Below are 21,850 nucleotides of genomic sequence, written 5' to 3'. Positions count from 1 at the left end.
CTATGAAAAGAACTGAGGAATAATGATGATATAGTGACAATTAACTATGTTTATAGATTCATTTTAATTTTATACAGATGTTTAACCAACCAAATGGCAGTGATAAAAGAAATGCTATAAATAAAAGAAAATGATAAGGCGTAGGTAGGCAAATTGTAGGTTGCCAATAGTTATAGCCATAGTTTATTTTGTCCCCACAGGACCATTCATTTCTTGATGAGTACCTTCTTAAAGCCACCAGAAGAATATAAATCTCCTACATTTTACATTCATTTCCAATTATCTACATATTTGTAGTTTAGCATCCAAATATTTTCTTTTTAATTTAGCAAATGGAATGCTTTAGTGAAAATGTATTTTCCTTTAAATAATTCCTTAATAAAAAATTTATTTTTTAGTTTGGGACTATACTAACTCTGCTCAGGGTTCATGACTACAGATATTTGGGGGCCATAAGTGGTACCAGGATTTGAGCCCTAGTTAGTGGTATGCTAAGCAAGCACCTTACCCACTGAACTATCTCTCTGACCTCTAAGTAATGCCTTAATGCCTTAATAATAGCTACATATTTTTGTGAAGCAAGATTCTTTTTTTTTTTTTTTTTTTTTTTTTTGGTTTTTGGGCCACACCCGGCGGTGCTCAGGGGTGACTCCTGGCTGTCTGCTCAGAAATAGCTCCTGGCAGGCACGGGGGACCATATGAGACACCGGGATTCGAACCAACCACCTTTGATCCTGGATCAGCTACTTGCAAGGCAAACGCCGCTGTGCTATCTCTCCAGGCCCGAAGCAATATATTTTTTTATTGAACTCTTTTTCTTGATTTTGGATTACACCTGGCTTTGTTCAGAGTTTACTCATGGTTCTGTACCCCAGGATCACTTCTAGGGGGCTCAGGGAACCATATGGGGTGCTGGGAATTGAACCCAGGTCAGTTCTAAGCAAGGCAAACATCATACCTGCTGTACAATTGCTCTGACCAAGTTCCTTTATTTATATATTTATTTGGGTGGGAGGTTGGGTACATATCTGGTGTCGCTCAGCAGTTAGTCTTGGTTCTATGTTCAGAAATCACTCCTGGCATACTTGGGGGATGCCATATTGAATGCTGGGATTGAACCGAGATCCATTGCATCTAGGCAAACACCCTACCTGCTGTGGTATCATTCAGACGCCGTGGCCCAGTTCTTACTCTTATTTAAACTTATATAGAAAGACGTAAGAGGAGGGAAGAGGCAAGAAGGGGAGAAGTGTGTCTTCAAGAGTGAACATAGCTTCTCCAAAGTGGAAACAGGCAAGAAGAAAAGAAACAAGTAAGCAAGAAAGATACCTGTTCATGGGCTTGAAGAGCAAGTCATGTGTAAATTTTAAAAAAGGTGTAAGTGTCTACTAAAATAAAAAAATTTACACTTTGTTCAGTTCAGCTAGTCTATGTAAAAATGGAGGGCTCTGAAATAAGTGGATTTTGCATTAACTTATAGTTAAATGCATTAACTTGTATGATTTCTTTCCTTTTGGGTTGAGATTTAGTTAGAATTATGATTTAATACTTTCATTGTTAAACTGCTCATTTACAATTTAAATATGTCACTACATACAAAATAAACAATATTTATTGACAATATTTTTGGGGCCACACCTGGCAGTTCTCAGGGATTACTCCTGTTGCTGTGTTCACGAACTATTTGGGGTGCCAGGAACAAGCGCACTTAGGTTAGCAATATACTGGTCAAGTAAATACATACTGTGCTATCTTGTCCAAATTCCTTAATTTTTTTAAAACTTTATTTATTGATTGATTCATTGATTGATTTCTGGGTCACACCCAGTGATGGTCAGGGATTACTCCTGGCTCCATACTCAGAAATCGTCCTTGGCAGGTTGGAGGACCACATAGGATGCAGGGAACTGAACCGGGTTCCTCCCAGGTCAGTTGCATGCAAGGCAAATGCCCCACCACTGTGCTATCTCTCCAGCCCCAATTCCTTAATTTTTCTTTATAAAAGATAGTTTAAGTCATCAAGCAAGAAAAGTAAAAAAAATTTCAGCTGCATTTAGGATAACTTGAATCAAAGTTATCCTAATACAAAATTGCTTCTAACGCTCTGAATCAAAGTTATCCTAAATCACAACGTTAGAAGCAATTTTGTATGAAAACAGGTTTTATAATCATGTGGACAGTTCACATTTAAAAATTGCTAACTTTCAGTTAAATTACTTTCTGAAGCCTGCACTTAAGACAAAGAACTGAAATGCTATTGTAAATTTCTCTGCAAAGTGGTCTTTCCTTTTGTGTTCCAAAATGTGAAAATAATATGCTTGAACTCTGGGTGACTGCAAACGTAATAAGTTTATTAACTGTTAATAAATAAATTAGTACTGTCTCAAAAATAAATTATCCTAGTATTCTAATTTGGATCTTCCACATGTTTGCAATTTGACTAATTCAAAAGACTGTATTAGAGAGATTGGTTAAAAAAAACTAATAAGACATTGGTATGCTAGTAGGTGCTTGTAATTATCTTTTTTCAGTTCCAGAAGGTATTTGAGAATTATTTAAGAGCAAAAGATGAATGGTGCACCACTAAATCCTATCAGATCAATGCATGGACACAGCATCAGCAGAAGTAAACAAGTTTTGGAAATCTGGTTATCTTCATAAAGAAGATAAAAATGGTTTATATAGCTACTTACATCATAGCCTAGTTCAGTCTGAGTGGATTTATCTATTCCTGAAGCAGAAGCCTTCTGTAAATGATGAAGTTTCTCCTGCAAAAGAGAAAAACAAACAAAAAATAAACCCACATTGTTGGTGAGTCATCTGCTTCTAGACTAATACTCTTACTACATTTGATTCATGATTCTCTCGGTGTGTTTTACACATCTCAAGTTTAATACATAAGTCTAGTTTTCAGATCATAACTACCCCACCTTTGCATATTTTCTTTTAGTACAGGAATAACTAATTCACCATTTCAGATAAATGCTAAAAGAATATAATCTGCTTATGTCCAAGAACAAATGCTTATTCTTTATATCCATTAGTCTAATTGCAACTGATAGGATTTACTGATCTAGGTTCAGATAATTTTAATTTAAAATCTAAATATTTTTCGAACATCACACCAATTCCCTCTACATTGTGTTATTTTCGTTTTCTTCTTAATTTTCTCCTCGAATTCTACATTTAGGGATTGGTAGTTTCCAGTTTTTATATGGACTCAACATTATGACTATGAAAGGGAAATGATGCTTGAAAGACATTTAAGATCTCATGTCTCAAATGCAAATGTACTAATTCTGGTTTACCAATTTGATCATCTAGTTAGGCATTTTCATATTCTTCCTAAGTGGGTCACATAAAATAAGGAGAACTTGAACTAATTTATTATGTGGTGTGTCCGCTATGTGCCAGGCTACGCTATGACTTTAAGCTCACTGGGTCACACCCATCCAGTAAACTGTGCTGCATTACCACCTCTTTTCTTTTTTCTTTTTTTTTTTTTTTGGTTTTTGAGCCACACCGAGTGGTGCTCAGGGGTTACTGCTGGCTGTCTGCTCAGAAATAGCTCCTGGCAGGCACGGGAGGGGAGGGCATATGGGACACCGGGTTTCGAACCAACCACCTTTGGTCCTGAATCGGCTGCTTGCAAGGCAAACGCCACTGTGCTATCTCTTCGGGCCCACCACCTCTTTTCAATGTAAATAATATGAATCAGTTTCCAAAGCTATTATTTTTGCCTAAAAGATCATCTTTGTTTTAAAGAATTTTTCCCTCTTTTTCTAATGTATATTTAATAAAATAGCACATTTTAATAATATAGTCTGCAAATAAATGTTCTAAGTAAGAGATAATAGGTATCCACAAACTTCATTATCAATTATTCAAATTATACAAAAATCGCTTTCTCCATTTATTCCACCCCTTGCATTTCCTTCCCCGTAACCTGCCTCAAAATTTCCTCACTTTGGCAAGTTATTTTAGAAATCTGCCAGGGGAAAAGGAAGATCTTCTCACTTATGGCTTGCAATTTCTTTATCATAAACTTTTAGGGTTGCTTTTCAGAGAAAAATGAATTGGTAGGGGCCAGAATGATAGCACAGAGTAGGACATTTGCATTACAGGCTGCTAACTGAGCACTGCCAGATGTGATCCAAAAATGAATACCACCAACAAAAAAACACCAACAAATAATAGGTGGATTTGTAGGAAATAAGAGATAGAAGGCAAGATGCTGATCCTACTTTGATCCCAGTTGAGAAAGAAAGCCTGAGTTTCTCCTTGCCAGTTACTGTGAACAATCCCATTTTTTTTTTACTGGCCTAATGCTATATTTTAAATATTCCTGTAATTCATCAGGATCTTAAAATTCTGCACTGAATTCAGGCTCACCAAATGACTGAGATAATGGATAATGCCCAAGGCATATGGTCAGATGCAAACTAGTTAGAGAACTCTGTTGGGTCCATGCATTCTTTGTAAGATTCTTGCCAAATGATAAAAAATACAAAGAGCTGATCTGAGTCTCCTGCACCAGACTACCCATGCCACTGCTCCTCTTTCAAAGCTGTAGGCATGAAAGTCACTCATCCTAACATCCCTCTGTCCTCTCTTCCCAAAAGTATGTGTATAGCTAGTGTGTCTGTCCAAAGGAAATTCAAGTGATTCAGTTATATATCTTCTCTGAGGGTGCCTGAGCACCTCGGATTTGAGACCAATCCCCGCCCAGGATCCCTGAAGAAGCTGAGACTGAAGGGCCCTGGATATGCCTAAAGAGGGGTGAGTGCGGGTCGCCACCACTGATGCCACTACTGAGGGCTCCAGAGGAGCACATTTCTAGTAAATGAACTCTACCATAAAACGTAGAAAATAAAAGATTCACTCCGTGGCCGCGCACTCCTTATAGAACATGAACCCCATTACAACACGGAGTAAGAATCACAAGGTATGGCAATGCCGAAACAACGCAGTACAACAGCATGCACAGAGAATGAAGTTGGCAACTCTGATGCCGCAAAAAAAGCCAACCACCTAATTAACCTCTCAGATAAGAGTTTAGAGAAGAAATATGGAGGATGTTCGTAGAACTCAAAGAAAGCATAGATAGATCTGAACAGACCACAAATGTAGAAATCAGAAAACTCCAAACTGAAATAAAGGGACTGAAATATTCAGTAGAGGAAAAGAAAAACTCTATGGAAAACCTCTTCAATAGAGTAACAACAGCTGAAGACAGAAATAGTGAGCTGGAAGATGAGATGCATAATAACTCCATACAGCAGAAGAGATTGGAAATGATAAAAGCAAATGATCAGACAATGGGAAAAAATACTCAAAGATTTTGAACAGATGAATATAGAAGTGTTTGATAAATTCAATAAAAACAACATAAGAATCATTGGACTCCCAGAAACCCAGGAATAAAATACCCAGGAAGAATAGTCAAGAACATCATTACAGAGAAACTACCAGAGATAAAGACTGCATGCAACCTTATCCTGCATGCCCAAAGAGTACCAATTAGAAGAGACCCAAAGGAAAACATCCCAAGACACATCCTAGTCACAATGATGAACCCAACAGATAGGGATAGAATACTGAAAGCAGCAAGATCCAAAAGGGAAATTACATTCAAAGGAGCATCCTTAAGATTTACAGCAGACATGTCACAAAAAACTCTCAAGGCCGGAAGACAGTGGTGGGATATTGTGACAAGACTGAATGAAATGGATGTTTCACTTAGATTACTGAACCCAGCCTGACTCATGTTCAGGTCTGAAGGAAGGATACATAGCTTCATGGATAAGCAACAGCTCAGAAACGTTATAGATGCAAAGCCAGCCTTAAAAGAGAAACTGAAAGGTCTACTTTAAGAAAAACAAACCAACAGACACACTAAATTTATATACAAAATGACATTAAATCCCATGACAATCATCTCCCTCAATGTCAATGGACTAAATGCACTAATTGACAATCACCGGGTGTGGCCCAAAAACCAAAAAAAAAAAAAAAGAAAAGAAAAGAAAAAACAAATACTTTCTAAAATATATCTAAATAATAGTATTTTGAATTTGTTAAGATGTTTTTGAGATAAATAGATAAATACTTATCAATGTTGCTAGTTTTTAATTTCAAACACTTCTGGTCTACATAATAAAACTTTAATGTTGTTGTTGGGGGTACCAACACAACTAGTACTGATATGGGTAGCGTCATTCCCATCCATTCTTAGTTCACTGAGTCAGTGGTTCAATTCTAGGTTACTAGAAAATACTTTGCTGCTGCGGCTCAGCATTGCCAGGACCACCGGGCAATCCTGGTGGTGCTTGGAGGCTTTCAGGTCTCAGCCTGCACTTCTCCAGGGGCAGATTGTGATGTGGTTTACTGAGGTCAGAGTGAAAATCCCTATATTATCTCCTGAGTTCCCAAAGTAACATTTTGTCATAACACAGTCCCTATTCCTCCTGGCCTTTATCTACGGTGCTGATTTCATCTCATACCACTCACACTTACACGAAGCAATCCATCCACATATCCTTTATTACTGATGATAATTTTTCCATTTTTGAGGAACTCTTAATATGTGACTTCCAATCTCTGTGAAGCTTTTTATGCTAAGTGTTATTGTTGTACAATTCTCTTCAGTAGTTTTAAGTTCTTTTAGTCTTCTCACCTCTTTTACTAAATAACACTAATTTCAATGAGGCAGGTTTTTTTTTTTATTAAGTTGTTGGCCATATTTGATTATCTTTATATTAGTAACTAAGTTCCCTTCAGCCAGGCCCAAGCCCAACTAGAGCCAAGTTGAATTTTCACAGGCTAAAATAGTTTGTGGCTTGTAGATATTCTTAGTATAAAGTAGCAAAATTGGGGAATGAGAGGTATAGTGGTTTCATGCAGCAGCATGAAGAACAACAACACTGAACATTTGTATAGGTAAATTAATACTGGTGACATGCCAATTCCAGCAAAATTTCTGATATGCAGAATATATAAATTTAATAGGGGTAGATTGAAACTAATTTAAACTAATACATGACCCAAGAGAATGTCCTAGTAGTAGTTTCTAGCTATTTAAGTGCCTTAAGAGAAAGTGTGTGTGGGCAGGAGCAGTGGCATAGGGTGTAAGGCTTCTGCCTTGCGTGTGCTAGCTTAGGACGGACTGCAGTTTGATCCCCTGGCATCCCCCAAGCCAGGAGCAATTTCTGAGTGCATAGCCAGGAGTAATCCCTGAGCGTCTCCACGTGTGGCCCCAAAGCAAAACAACAAAAACAAAAGAGAAAGTGTGCATATGTGTGGGGGGGGGGATTAAAAATGAAATATCAGAGAGAAGTAAGGCAATTGAAGAACAAATAAGATAGAACATGCTTGATGATTTCATAAACAATAAAGAGAATCTCAAATGTGAAAAATATTTTAAATAAATTCATTATGATTTTTCCAAGAAAAGTTTAAGTAGTTTTTTTCTCATGCTTCTCTGAATCTTATATTGTGAGAAATTAATGAAATGATTCCTACAATGAAGGCAATTCCTACGATGAATGCATGTAAAAGTATCTTCTACAGAACACAGATCCCAGAAGAATTTTTTATGTATTATATTTTAATCATTTTCTCATTAACAACAATCAGATCTATAACACACATTCTATTTGTGAGGCATATTTCCATTTTATGAGCCCATATTTGCCTCAAAGGATTTCAACTCAGTTCACTTTTGTTTTTTATCCCCTAACTCTCACTCCTCTTCCTTTATAAACTCATAGGTGACCTTAGAACAAGTAAACATGCTTTATGTTTTACTGGAATAGCCTGTCGTTGGATGAAAACTCAGTTTGGCTAGACAAAGCCTACACAGACTATTGGGCTGTGGAGAGGACTGCAACGTACATTTGTGTCAGCAACTCCAGGGGGTTACTTAAGTTCAGAGAAGAATGTATTAGAAGCCTATATGGCTACATTCCAGTCCAGGTTTGGATTGCAGAATTTAACCTCTATGAAACCTCTATTTTCACAATTAGAAGAATCTGGAAGGGCAAAGAAGGATGTTATTTATTGCCTCAATTAAATCTCAACACAGAATACTCTGAATACATTTGTTAAATTGGTACTTCAGTATAGTTATGGAGACATTCTAGGGGAATTTTAGTAGCGTTGACCAAAGCAACAATCATAGAATCTTAATTCAACCTTAAGTATTATATATATATATATATATATATATATATAATATATATGTGTATATATATATATATATATATATATATATATATATATATATATATATATATCACCTATTTATTTGAGTATAAGCCGAACTTTTCCGGCACAAAATTTGTGCCGAAAAACCTGGACTTGGCTTATACTCAGGTCATGCAGGTTATTTGATTCGGTGCTCAGGCATTGAATCATATGCATTTAGTCTCCAGTCGTCTTCTGCCGTCTGCTGGAGGTGCCGGTGCTTCAGCTCAGTCCTCAAGTCCTGGCTGAGCTGAAGGGGTAGACGGCTGAACTGAACTGGATACCACTAACTATTTAACCCACAATATTCTGTGCTTTGTATGAGACGAACAGAAGTGATGATATCTGAGAACTCTGTGATGATGAGAGTGTCTATGCTGATACCCTTACATTAGATACAGCTGAAGCTCTGTTTGGGCATACAGATGATGATGATGATGAAGCATTTTAACCTTTGTGATTTAGCTTGATTACCTGTTAAGCTACAGTCTTCTGCACTTTATTTAAAGTTATTGTTGCTAGCTTACAGTTTGTATTTAGCAATAAATATTGAAAAACATTTGACCTACTGATTCCTCAATTATTATAATTGTTTTGGGTACAATTTTATTTATTTATTTATTTATTTATTTATTTATTTATTTATTTTTGTTTTTTGGGCCATACCCAGCAGTGCTCAGGGGTTACTCCTGGCTGTCTGCTCAGAAATAGCTCCTGGCAGCCACAGGGGACCATATGGGACACCAGGATTCAAACCAACCACCTTTGGTCCTGGATCAGCTGCTTGCAAGGCAAACGCCACTGTGCTATCTCTTCGGGCCCATATAATTTTATTTTTAAAATTTACCAATGGCTGCTGCATTTTCTACCTTGGCTTATAACTGAATCACTAAGTTTTCCCAGCTTTTAGGGTAAAATTAGGGAGGTCAGCTTATTCTCAAATATATACAGTTATTCCTGTAGATATTTTTGTTTGTTTTAATTGATAATTTAACCCAGAGAAGTTATCTTGACTACTTCATCATGATGGTCTGAAATGAGATTCCTAGGTTTTTAAGAAAAGTGATCATTTTAAAGAATAGTGAACATTGTAAAATAATATTGGTGTAACATAATACATAAAAGTTCTTCTAAGTGCTCAGCCTCACAAATTACTGGGTGGCAGGAAAGCTGTGTTGAGGTGATAGTGGCTTGGTGAGTCACCTCTAAACCTACTTCACTCCAGAAGGCACAAAGGAAGTATAACTTTCTGAGTTAAATGTTTCCAACATTAAAGTATAAAGTAGATAAGAAGGGACCCAAGAAGATCTTTGTTCCACGTACAAAGAAATTGTTTAGTTTGATATTCAATAGCTCCATTTGATAGCTCTAACACTCACAGAGGCCAAGCCAAATCTGTTAATGGTCAAATTATAGAAGAAGAAAACTAAAACTACCAAGTATGATCCAGGCAGGGCCCAGGAGAAAGAAGAAAGTGTGCAAACCATCAAGCCAGCAAAGAAAAATGAAAATGTTGACAGGAATACCCAGCTGAGAAATAAGCAGGGAAAAAAAAAGTAAAATCAAGTCTTTTTTTTTTTTTTTTTTGATTTTTCGGGCCACACCCATTTGATGCTCAGGGGTTACTTCTGGCTAAGCACTCAGAAATCTCCCCTGGCTTGAGGGGATCATATGGGACACTGGGGGATCGAACTGCGGTCCTTCCTTGGCTAGCGCTTGCAAGGCAGACACCTTACCTCTAGCGCCACCTCACCACCCCCTAAAATCAAGTCTTAACAGTGAAGAATTTGTGAAGATAGTCAAGAATGTACAACTGATGTCCTGCCAGAAGCACTTAGAGACCACCAGTCTATAGAAAATACTAGTTAGACCAAGAACCAAACAAAGAGCCTTCTGATGATGATTATATGCTGATGGAGAGCAGATCACATTTTCTAGAACTGTCAACTGTTCAGGAAGGTATAATAATACCTGAGGTAAAAAGATCTGCATCAGGGCAGCCAGATCCTGCACCTTTTGAAAAGAAATTTGATAGATTCCTTGTAAGCAAAAGAAAGAAGAAAACTCAGAATCATAACATGGAGAAAGTCCAAATGAGCATGAGAAGAATTACAAAGATCATTTGAAAAAGATCACTCAATTTTGTTGTCCAATCAGGAACTAAGGAGAGGAAAGTGGTTTTGGTCAGCGTCTGGTTTGGGGTGCAGTTCCTTACCAAACTGCAAGAAATGAAGGAGACTTCATAGGAACATTGACCCTGCAATACTCCCAGAAAATTAGTCCTGTGACCAGAACACACACTAGCAGTACAATTGCTATGATATCTTTGAGGTGACCTGGACAGAGGGTTAAAGTGATGTGGCCGATACCTCCTACATTCCAGGATCTATCTTTTGTATATATCTATATATTTGCTTCTCATCTTGATTCCCTGCCAAAAGAGTGTAAAAACAAGGACTGCACCCAAAAACTAAGGACATCCCGGATCATGATCATGACTCAAGTAGCAGAAAAAAATTGATGTTCAGGAGTGAGTTAATGTTTGTTTTCTGAAGCTGATCCAGCAGAACTGATAGTAGTGCAGTAGAAAATAAATGCTCTCAGGGAATAATAGCTCAAAATTTTCCCAGAAAAATAAAGAGGAAGCATCAGAGGAAGACGAGAAGAAAGTGGAGGAACAGAAACAACTTTGGGACCAAACCCTGAGATGTTGAGACCTAACTGATATCTGCCTGTGAGATCTGCCTATTTCTGATAGGAGAATGTTGAAGTTTTCAGCTATGAAAGTTATTAAACTATATAATTGAGAGTCCTTTCCCTTTTGTATTTTTTGCTTTGTTTTTATATTTGGCCTGACCCAACTTTGCTCAGGGCTTATCCATGACTGTGCTTAGGAATTTCTCCTAGCGGGCTTGGGGTACCTTGTTGGGTGCTGCAGATCAAACCTGGGTTGACCACATGTAAGGCAAGTGACCTACATGCTGTACTATCACCCTGGCTTTAGATATTAATAAAAAAAAACTGTCATCTCCAAAATATATTCTTCTAATTAAATGAAGTGACACTTGTCTTGGAGGGTGAGATTCATTAATTGCAATGTGCTAATGACAACAGCACAGTGTAAGGGAGGGAAAAGAAGATCAACAAAGACTTGCAGAGTCAACTCAGCTTTAAGGTTGATAACTTGCTAGAAAACAACAGACAACATGAATAAAATTCACTAGAAAAACTGAACACAAAGATAAAGCTTCATTGGCAAACTCAAGGAATTCTGAATGCATGGAAAGAAAATTACCAATGCTGTAAATTACAGTGCATCCATAATAGAGCGATAGAAAAAGTTCAAATATATATCAAGTTTTGTATAGCACTCTCGTAGGCAAAAGACAAAACTAAAGTTATATCTAAAGAACTAAATATTTCTCTATATTTCTCTGTATGTATTAAAGAATAGTAGAGAAAAAATGACAGACAAAATATGAAGGGATTAAAGTAACTACAGTCATGCCTTAGTTGTTTTGGAGGTGTGAAATCATCAGTTAAATAGAGTAGGCAAAGATATTTAAAGTCAGAATTAAAAACATTTAGTGAGTAACTATTAGTATAACTATAGCTCTTAAATATTATTTTGGATCAACAATTAAATAGCAGTTACTTATGCTAAAGTTAATTCTGTGTAATTAGAAATAGAATGTACTTTTGTTCTATGTATGTTTTTCTACTTTATATATTTTACATTTATATATATAAATGTATAATATTTGGCTAATTGCTCATGTTGTTATTTTGAGGTCTTACTCTGAGGTCGTCTAATAATACAACTCAAATTTAGATCTATTTAGTACTTGACCTTAGTAGCTTATATTTCTTTTGCTTCGCCTCCTAATATCATTTTCAATTTTTATTATTATTTCATTGTTAGAAAAAAAAGCATATTTATATAAACTATGCTATTATCTGTTTTTCTTTATTTTGGGGGGAGTCTTCTACCCCCCTCTCAAATAAAGAAAAAAAGTGATGTTCCTCGGTCTATGACTGAGATTTGTGCTTGAGTATACTCCCAGATCTAGTGCTCTGAGGTTGCTCCTGGTGATGCTCAGAAGATATTCATTGCAGGGACCAAATACAGACCTCCTACCTGCAAAGCATATGCTTAACCCTATAAATTCTCTCATTGGGCCTGCCTTCAATCTTTCTATAAGTTTATTATAAAGAATAATCAATTATAAATTATATAAGTAAGTCCATTTAGAATTTAAAATAAGTAGGGGCCGGAGCGGTGGTGCAAGCAGTAGGAAGTTTGCCTCGCACGTACTGAACTAGGAGGAACAATACTTCGATTCCCCAGAGTCCCAAATGGTCACCCAAGCCAGGAGGGATTTATGAGGGCAAAGCCAGGAGTAGCCTCCGAGTGTCACCTGTTGTGGCCCAAAAACAAAAACAAAACAACAACAAAAAAAAGAATTTAAAATAAGTAGCATAACTGGTGCCATAAAAAAAAGTGAATAAAATCCAGTTGATAATTTTCTGAGTAAAAAGAAAATCAATTGTTCAAAGTCTAACTTTTATTCAGTGTTGAATACATATCAATTTGTAATTGTTATATATGATGCACTTTGCTAAACATATTGCATTATTTTAAGGTTACTTGTAAAACTCCATTGAACTTACCTTTTAAAATAAATTTTGAAATACTTCTTTTTTTTTTTTTTTTTTTTGGTTTTTGGGCCACACCCGGTGATGCTCAGGGGTTACTCCTGGCTATGCGCTCAGAAGTCGCTCCTGGCTTGGGGGACCATATGGGACGCCGGGGGATTGAACCGCGGTCCGTCCGAGGCTAGCGCAGGCAAGGCAGGCACCTTACCTTTAGCGCCACCGCCCGGCCCCGAAATACTTCTTAGGATAAATTAAGAAAGAATTAATCATATAGTATGAATATCAGGTTATAATATTGCTAAACTTTGGCTATTATATATAGCTTATATATTAATATATATTAGCATATATATTTAATATATATATTAAATCAGGTCACACATGGCAGTGCTCAGGGCTTATTCCTGGTTCTGTGTTCAGAAATTATTACCAGCAGTCTCTGGGAACATATGGGTGTTGGTGATCATAGGCTCCAGAATAACTGAATGCAAGGAACATTCCCTGAGCATTTACTATTGTGCCAGGCCCTAGAATTTGTGTAATATTGCCTAATATTGTGTAATATTGCCTACTAATACAGGCTTAATAGCCAATGTTAACTTGAATTAAATGATTAATATTAGAAATATAAGAGGTCAGAGAGGTGTCTTGGTGGGAAATCATATGAGATGAAAGGAAAGTCCTACTGGGCCCCTCTCTTGCCCCCATGAACTGATGGGCCCTCACTCATCTTGACCCTTCTATGCCCCAGTTGACTGCAAGGTAGCAGCTTCCTCACATATGTTGCATAGCTGTGGTCGTAGAACTAAGGAATACTAAGAGGACAGGAACTCTGGTCACAACCCCAGAGACATCACAGAACATCAATAAAAAAGCAGTGTGGACCTTGAGGGACAGAAACAGCAACCAAAAAAATATGGCCTTGGGGGAATGGCATACACGAAAAGGAGTGTGCACACAAAAAGAACAGTTCAGAACAAAAGTGAGTTAGCTAGCATGGAGGACCAAAATTACTCATTCTATGCTGTTAAATAAGTAACTAGAACTCTTCACTTGTAATCTGGAGTTTTGTGTGAAAATCTTTGAAACTCTACTTAAGGAAACATATAGGAATAAGTTCTTTTTTGCTGTCACAGTCAAATCTTGCACTTAACCATCTCTACCCCCTCCAGAAAGTCAAGCACAGACTAGGCAAGTCCAATTTTATGTTGTTTGACATTTCACCACTTCAATATATTCAATAAAGAGAACTTGTAATCCTACACCATTCTTTTTTCTCTATGAATTTCTTTGACCAGAAAATGGTTTTATTTCAGAGAATCTCTCCACAGAGACTTTAAGAGGTTTCTAGATGTTTTAATTCCCATGACCATCCATCAGAATCCAAGAAATTCTATTGCTAAATAATCTTTGCATGTGTCCTTGTCTCTCTATTAACTGCCCTCTTTTCTCAAAGCTCTCATACTTGTTCTTTAGAACAAGTGCCTCAGGGTTTACCCCTGGCTATGCACTGAGAAATCGCTCCTGGCTTGGGGAACCATATGGGAAGCCGGGAGATTGAACAGTGGTCCATCCTAAGCTAGCGCGGGCAAGGCAGATGCCTTACCACTTGTGCCACTGCTCTGGCCCCTACACTAAGATTTTAACAGTAATTTCCCCCCTTAGCTTTATTTCACTTACTAATAGAATGCCATATTACCACTCAGATGGATCATTCTAAAATAAGTTTGATCATGCTCTATTTGTTTTTTATAAATTCAAGGTGAGTTTAAAACATTTTTGTATTAATCACCTGGTTCTTCATGATCTTTCAGCTCTTTGGCTGTTTGCTCTACCACGACCCACAATAATATAAATTCCTAGGGAGCAGGCTGCAGCAACAATACAGTGGGTAGGGTATTTGCTTTACATGTGACTGACCAGGGTTCAATCCCTGGAATTACATATGGTCCCCTGAGCATCAGAGTAATTCTCTTGACCTCCTCCCCTTTGCTCGTTCTAATGCTCATTGACACCATTCATTTTATTTTATTTTAGTGAGGAGAAGAATGGGGGGATAATCAAATAGTGATTCTTTCTCTCTCCTCTTGTGTCTTTCTAAGTTAATTTCATTCAATAAAACCCTTTCACTAACCTCACCCAAAAAACTCCTGGAAAGGGGTGAGACAGGGAGCTTAATTTCTGTTCAAGAATTCTGGTCAGTTTTGTAAAGTGTGTTTTTGTTTTTTATTTTACTTCACTCACAGCCCAAGGTATGTTTATTACATTTATTCCATTTTCTTTAAAAGTACTAGAATTTTGTTTAAATAAAACACTTTCAACATTTTACTGCTTTCTGCAACTATCGTGCCAAACTAATTTGATTCCTACAATTACAAAGCAAATGGCTTTACATATTTATGCTCTCTTTAAAAGAGCTGAGCAAGGCAAACTATGGGACTATCATTCATTTATAGAGTGATCAACCTCGTTTGGGTTCAGTCTGATATTACTAAAGCATATAAAATAATTTGAGGAAAAACTTTAGAACTTAAAAAGACAATTTTCAGGAACTACATCTGTACCCCTATGTGGATATTATAGTAACTTGTATATATTAAGTTTACTATGAAATAGCATGCACTTTTTGGTTGGTATTCTAAGGGAAAGGAAATAATAGAGGCAGTATATTTAGTGAGCAACAACTTATTTCAAAAAATTACTTAAAGGGAATATGCCTTGATCACCCTTGGCCCAGAGTATAAGGAAAAGGAAAGAAACAAATTGGAGGAGTGGGAGAAAAAGACAAATGAGAAATAATGGGGAGCAAGGGTTATGGGATTCAGGTCTATCAGTGGTGTTAAGGAAGAACAGAGCCAACCAGAGTCAACAGCACTGTGATTAGGAGACCAAAAGAATAACAACCAAATTTATAAAGGTGCCTGTCAAGATGACAGGCTGAGAGAGTGGGCATGGGAGGGACCCTGGAAATATTGGTGGGGGGAGGTTGGCACTGGCGGTGGAATTGGTGCTGGGATGCCTAAATCAACTATTAATAATTTGTAAATCAAGTAAATTAATAAATATGAATTTAAATGATAGATTATGGCTTTTAATTTTATTTGAGTGCTAATTTATTTTGAACTCTTTAATTTTATACCGCACTTGCCATATTGCAGTTGTTCTCCATTTTTCGTAAAACATCTAAATCACAGGAAGAACAAAAATAGAGAAGTTATATGATTTATCCAAAATGATCTCATTCATATGAGGGACATAAAGAAATGTAGTGGAGAAAAAAGTAATACCCAGAGGAAATAGAAACAAAGAAGAGGAGAATTGGTCCTTAGTAGAATGCTTGCCATTGGGGTGCAGATGGGGGATAGGTTAGAAAAGGGAACACTATCACAATTATTGTATATTGCAAAGTTATCATGTTGTAGTTTCAGACTTACAATGTTCTAACACCAGTCTTTTCACCAATATCCATTTCCTTCCAACGATGTCCCAGTTGCCCTCTCACCTGCAGATGTGCCTCTACAGTAGGAACTTTTATCTTCATTGTGTTTTTTTTTTTCCTGCCTTTTAGGTACGGTGGTTACTGAAGTCCTGGTCCAGAGTGACCACATCCCTCTATCATTTCTCATAAGAAAGGTAAGGAAAGGTAAGATAGATAACATAGCAAAGGAACAAAAAGAGCTGGAGAATTAGGTTAAGAAGAAATAAAACAAATATGAGGTAGAGACAGAAACGAGAAAGGATTGGGATCATAGCACAAGAGTAAGGCCCTTGCCTTATGCAAGGCCAACCTAGGATTGATCCCTGGCACCACATATTGTCCCCAGAAGTGATTGCTGAGTGCAGAACCAAAAGTAAGCCTTCAACACCATTTGTTTTGCCCCACTCCACAACCCCCTCGAACAAACATATAATAAAATGAATAAGAAAAATGGAGTCGGTTAGTATTGGAAAAATGCAAATTGCCTCATTTTGTGGGGTGCAGATAAGGAGGAAAGAGGACAAAGGGGTGGGTCAAGAGAATGAACTAAAATTTAAACAACTATTAATTGTCCTAAGCATTTTTTTGCCTTACCACTTCTAATACAAGTCCATAACTATACTGATGCTTTCACTGAAGGCGAGTATAAGTATAGAGAATGTATATCACTTTGCCTCTTTAGTATACAGCATTGTTTTCAAAATAGGATACAGTTATTTAATCCATTAAAATAATAATGTGGTGATTATTTAGATGTCATTTAGTAGTATTAAGCTGTATTCGTAGGTAAAATTTGAGGTGAGAGTTCAAGAGTCTCATGACATGGCATTTATTTTGCTTTATATTTGTATGCTTTCAATGATTTTAAAAAGCATATAATCAAAAATTTTACAGACTCATTTGCTGTTTGGCAGTTACACACTTTACTTGAGTGTTCTTTCTAAAGGAATTTCTCTAAGGTCACATTTCAGAGCATATCCTTTTATTTACTGTAAATAGAGATTTAAATATAAGACTCAGTTCCACAATGAGCTTAGCTCTTTATGTAGTGAAAAGATGTAGGATCATAAAATACAACACATTCAATGTGAACAGTATTAAAAAAAAGGACTAAGTTATAGAAACTTTGTAAACCACTGAACAGAAAACAGTTGCTTTATAACACACAAGAAAAACAGATACAAATATACACCCCTCCCCACAAAAGCATATTCACATGATTAGTATTCAATCCATATTGCATGGATCAATATTTATCAACTAAGGGAAAGAATCTACAATCTTCAGCAACAGTGGCATTACTAAGAGTGGGTGGTCACACTTGAGGGCAGAAAAGCTACAGGCAACAGTAAAAGGCAGTTTCAATTTTCTTTTGTCTATGCCTCACAATATCCTCCCTGGTTACTGATTCTCATATTCTGAACAGGAGGTTAATAGAAAAAAAATTCAAATATAATCATATAAAGTGACAGTGTATTTAATAATAATGAAAAAAATTTCATTTCAGTTTGCTACGCAATTCTTATTAATAAAACAGGTTATGTGAGAGAAATGAAGAAGGTAGAGGAGTCAGAGGTGAGGTCACTCCAAAAAAAAGTCTGTGTAATAGCACAGTGCAGAACTTTCTAATATCACATTACTATGAAAGTTTTAAGTTCTTCAACTACCTGTCAAAGGACAGAACCAAAAAAAAAAGTGAAACTTTAGAGCAGTATTTGAAAGTATCCATCAAAATATGAGTAAACAAATAGGCACATTGTTAATGTTAAAATATATTTTCCAATAAACATAAAAGTTTTCTTATAAGGTGGTTCAAGGAAAACTAGGCTAATTACAGAAAATAAATCAGCTCATTATGCTATTTTTTTTCTTATTATACTTGTAAGGTGGAAGCAAATTGAGTAAGTTATATGTACTAATATATACCAAAGGTTCTTTTTTTCAGAAAAATTTTAATGTGAAAAAGAATTTACATCACTTAAATATTCTGATGACAAACAATGTTCCAACACCAAAAACTCCACCAATGTGTTAGCTTCCCCCAACCTTTGTCTCAAGGTCCCCTCCCACTGTCGTTCCCATCCCTTGGCAAATTCAGTTCTGTAAACCCTTTCTCAGGTTCCGTTGTTTTTGACAATTTAGTTCTTACAATATTTTACTGAGATAATGTGCATGATCTGATGCTAGATGTAAGAGAACTCATAATTTGACATCAAAACAAAATAATTTAGGGCATTATTCTTGGAATATTCATAATGTACTCAGAATTCTTGTGAAACTACCTTACTAGGAAATGTTCCCAGGAAAAAATGAATTGAAGAATGAGGACTTCTTAAAAGAAGGATAAAATGTGTCCAAATGTGAAACTTTGGTACTTCAGAGCATCTGACTTCATCCACCAGGATAGCTCTGGAGAAAGCTAAAGTCTCATCTCAAAACCACCCCTTTCCAAGGGAAGGGAGTGGGTATGAATCTCCTTGGCACAGATTCATGGAGATTTGAGATTTAGGTAGCAACAAGTTTGAAGCTAGCTAACAAGGACAGTTGGCTGCTTACTGTTGGGAGTGAATATTTACATAGAACTTGCATGCATATATTAAAGTAATGGGAAAGGAATTATACATATATGAACAAAGATCTGGCAGTTATAGTTCAATAAGAGACCACACTCCCATTTTCTGCTCCCCATTCATGCTATATATGCCTCTGCCAATGATAATGGTTCACAGGAATAACCTTGATAATGCTTCCCATAAAAAACCTAATCTTTTTTTATCTTTTTTATTGTAAGAATTTATTCAAGAGACAAAATTGATTAACATAATGAGGTAAACTAACATAACATAATATAGTGACATAACATAACATATAATATAATTGATATAATGATACATGTAAGTCAAAGAAAGTTTCTGATTAAAAACACATTTTTTTCCATAATGGCTTACATATCTTTCACAGTTGTATTTTAGGTACATATTAACATTGAGTCAGGGGAATACCCATCACCAACTATGTCCTCCCCCCATTCCAGTTCCCTTTCTACAACCCATATACCCCATCAGCACCCCCTGGGCTGCTAGAGTAGGTGGACCCCTCTTTGTCTGGCTTACTATTAGTGATCACATATCTGTTTGGTCCTGGAACCCTCCCTTGTTTCCCCCTCTATTTAAGAGGCAGAGCTAGAAAAATCGAGGTATGTGGTTTTGTTTGAAGGCAAGAAAAGCAATAGAATGGAGTACAAAATAAGAGGAAATAAAAAAGAAGTCAAAAGTTAAATACGCTGAAAATGGGCTGAGTCCCTCTAGAGGCTTCCAACCTCAGTTTGAGAGAGGATGTGAAAAAGGTATTTGAAATACCACAATACCACAGAAAAAAAAATATCGAATTAAATAACCGGTGAGCACTACAGCAATAAAGACAGGCACCACACAATAGTCTCGGTTCTGAAATCAAATCATGCTCGAGTGCAAAAAGAAAAAGACAAGACAAAATAAAATAAAATAATATTGGAGACATCAACCATTATCTCCACACCAAAATAAAGACGTCAAGAAAATCGATCAATCGATAAATAAACATGTGGAAAAATGATTGTTTTGTGCTTTTTTTTTTCTTTTCTTTATCCTCCTGCATAGGTACAGAAACTATTGGGGATATTGTAGAGGGAAAAAAAACCTAATCTTGTTTTTAAATAGAAGCACCATTTTTGTGGCTTTGCTATTGAGCAGCAGTTCTCTATAAAGAGTACTTAAGGAAATCTTGACACTCAGAATTCTAGGTTTGCTAGTGACCAAAGAAAAATTGAGTATATTCAGAAATTGCTCCTGACTTGGGGGACCATATTGGGATGCCTGGGGATGGAACCAAGGTCAGTCCTGGGTCAACTGCATGCAAGGCAAACACCCTACTGCTGTGCCACTGCTTTGACCCCAAATGAGTGATTTTTAAAAAATTCCAGTGCTGTCTCATGAGTAATACTTAATTGTATTAATTGTATAGAAAAGTCCTATTTTGAGCTAATGCAGCCATACATTTTATTTATGTTATCTAAGCACTGAACTATTAAGTTCAAATAAAGAAGAGCTAATTCTGTGGGGAAAAGTGGTTCTTTTTTTTTTTTTTTTTTTTTTTGACCACACTTGGCAATGTCCAGGGATTACTTGTGGCTCTGCACTCTGGTGGAAATTGGGAGACAATATGGGATGCTGGGCATTGAATCCAAATCTGCTGAGTGCAAGGCAAGTGCCCTATTATCGCTCTAACCCCATTAAGTTTTTTTTAAACTTAAAAACTTTATTCTCAGGGACCAGAGAGATAGTAAAGTAGGCAAGGCATTTGTCTTGCACACAGCTGAGCTGGATCTGATCTACTGTTACTGCATGTGGTCACTGAACATTTCCAGAATGATCCCTGAGCACAGAGCCAGGAATAGTGCAGTCAGACATGGCCCAAAACAAATGAAAATTGTATACACAAACATAGAATTACATATCTTAGCAAAACATATGTCACCAATTACAATTTGTTTTTGAAAATGTTTCTAATATCTTAAGATAAAATTTCCAACCAGGCAAAAATAAGAATTTTAGAATATTTTCCTAACCCTGAAAAATTATTTGGTATTGTGTTTTAAATTGTTACTTGCTGCCTAATAATATCAAGGGATACTGTTCAGAGCAGAAAATTAAGAACATCTGTTTTCCCTCTCTCTAAGACACTTTCATCTCAAAACCACATTTTTTTCACTTGGGATTCATTCTCAGGTTCACTTTTAAAAGCTTGATTTGAATTTAAGTGGAAATTTATGGAAGAGTGTTATAAAGAAATTGACTCACCAAATTAATTAGCTAAAACTGATTCTAACTGTAACAAAAAGAAATCATGTGGTAAACCATAAACAAAAATAAGGTACAACAAATATTATATTTTCAAAAATCAGAAAAAATAGTATTATTGCTCTTAATTTCTTTATGTTGCCTGCTTATTTAGTATTCTTTTCCTTATTGTCCTTTCAAAGTATATGTACATCAAGATAGGACATTTAATATAAAACTATAAAAGGTACTACAATTCAGTAATAGAACAAAGGAATGGAAGATTGTAAACATCTTTTCCAATCTGTGCTTTCAAAATATTCACAATATATATTTTAAACTTTTATTACATTACAATTAAATCTAAACTCATACAATGCAGGTGCTTCTAAAATATAGATTTGCACCCAAATATTTTCCAGACAGCAATAAAAAATTGTAAATAAGGGTGCTATTTACCATTAGTATAATTATGTTCCCTCTAGGGTTGCAGCTATATGACCTCAATTTAGACTTAATTTGTCTTCTCATTTGGGCTTTTTAACAATTTGTTCTCCATTGCCCAAACTACACTTTTGCATTTCTTATCATTGTAAAGTCAAACAACTCTTTAAAAGTTGTTTTAGTCTTTACAAGCAAAGAGAAAGAGAGAGAG

General features: G+C 36.2%; 1 protein-coding gene across 1 annotated transcript in view; it reads right to left on the bottom strand.

The window, feature by feature from the left end:
- Nucleotides 1-21,850, bottom strand: part of CCSER1 (coiled-coil serine rich protein 1) — an 809,928-nt gene that overhangs the window by 480,339 nt on the left and 307,739 nt on the right. The window contains exon 8 of the mRNA XM_049790093.1: nt 2,694-2,768. Coding sequence (XP_049646050.1) covers nt 2,694-2,768 — 75 coding nt within the window. The remainder of the gene's footprint in view (nt 1-2,693; nt 2,769-21,850) is intronic.

This window comes from Suncus etruscus, chromosome 16, assembly GCF_024139225.1.
Source record: "Suncus etruscus isolate mSunEtr1 chromosome 16, mSunEtr1.pri.cur, whole genome shotgun sequence".
Taxonomy (NCBI): domain Eukaryota; kingdom Metazoa; phylum Chordata; class Mammalia; order Eulipotyphla; family Soricidae; genus Suncus; species Suncus etruscus.
Note: the sequence above shows the minus strand (reverse complement) of the source record. Positions and strands in the feature narration are given on the sequence as shown.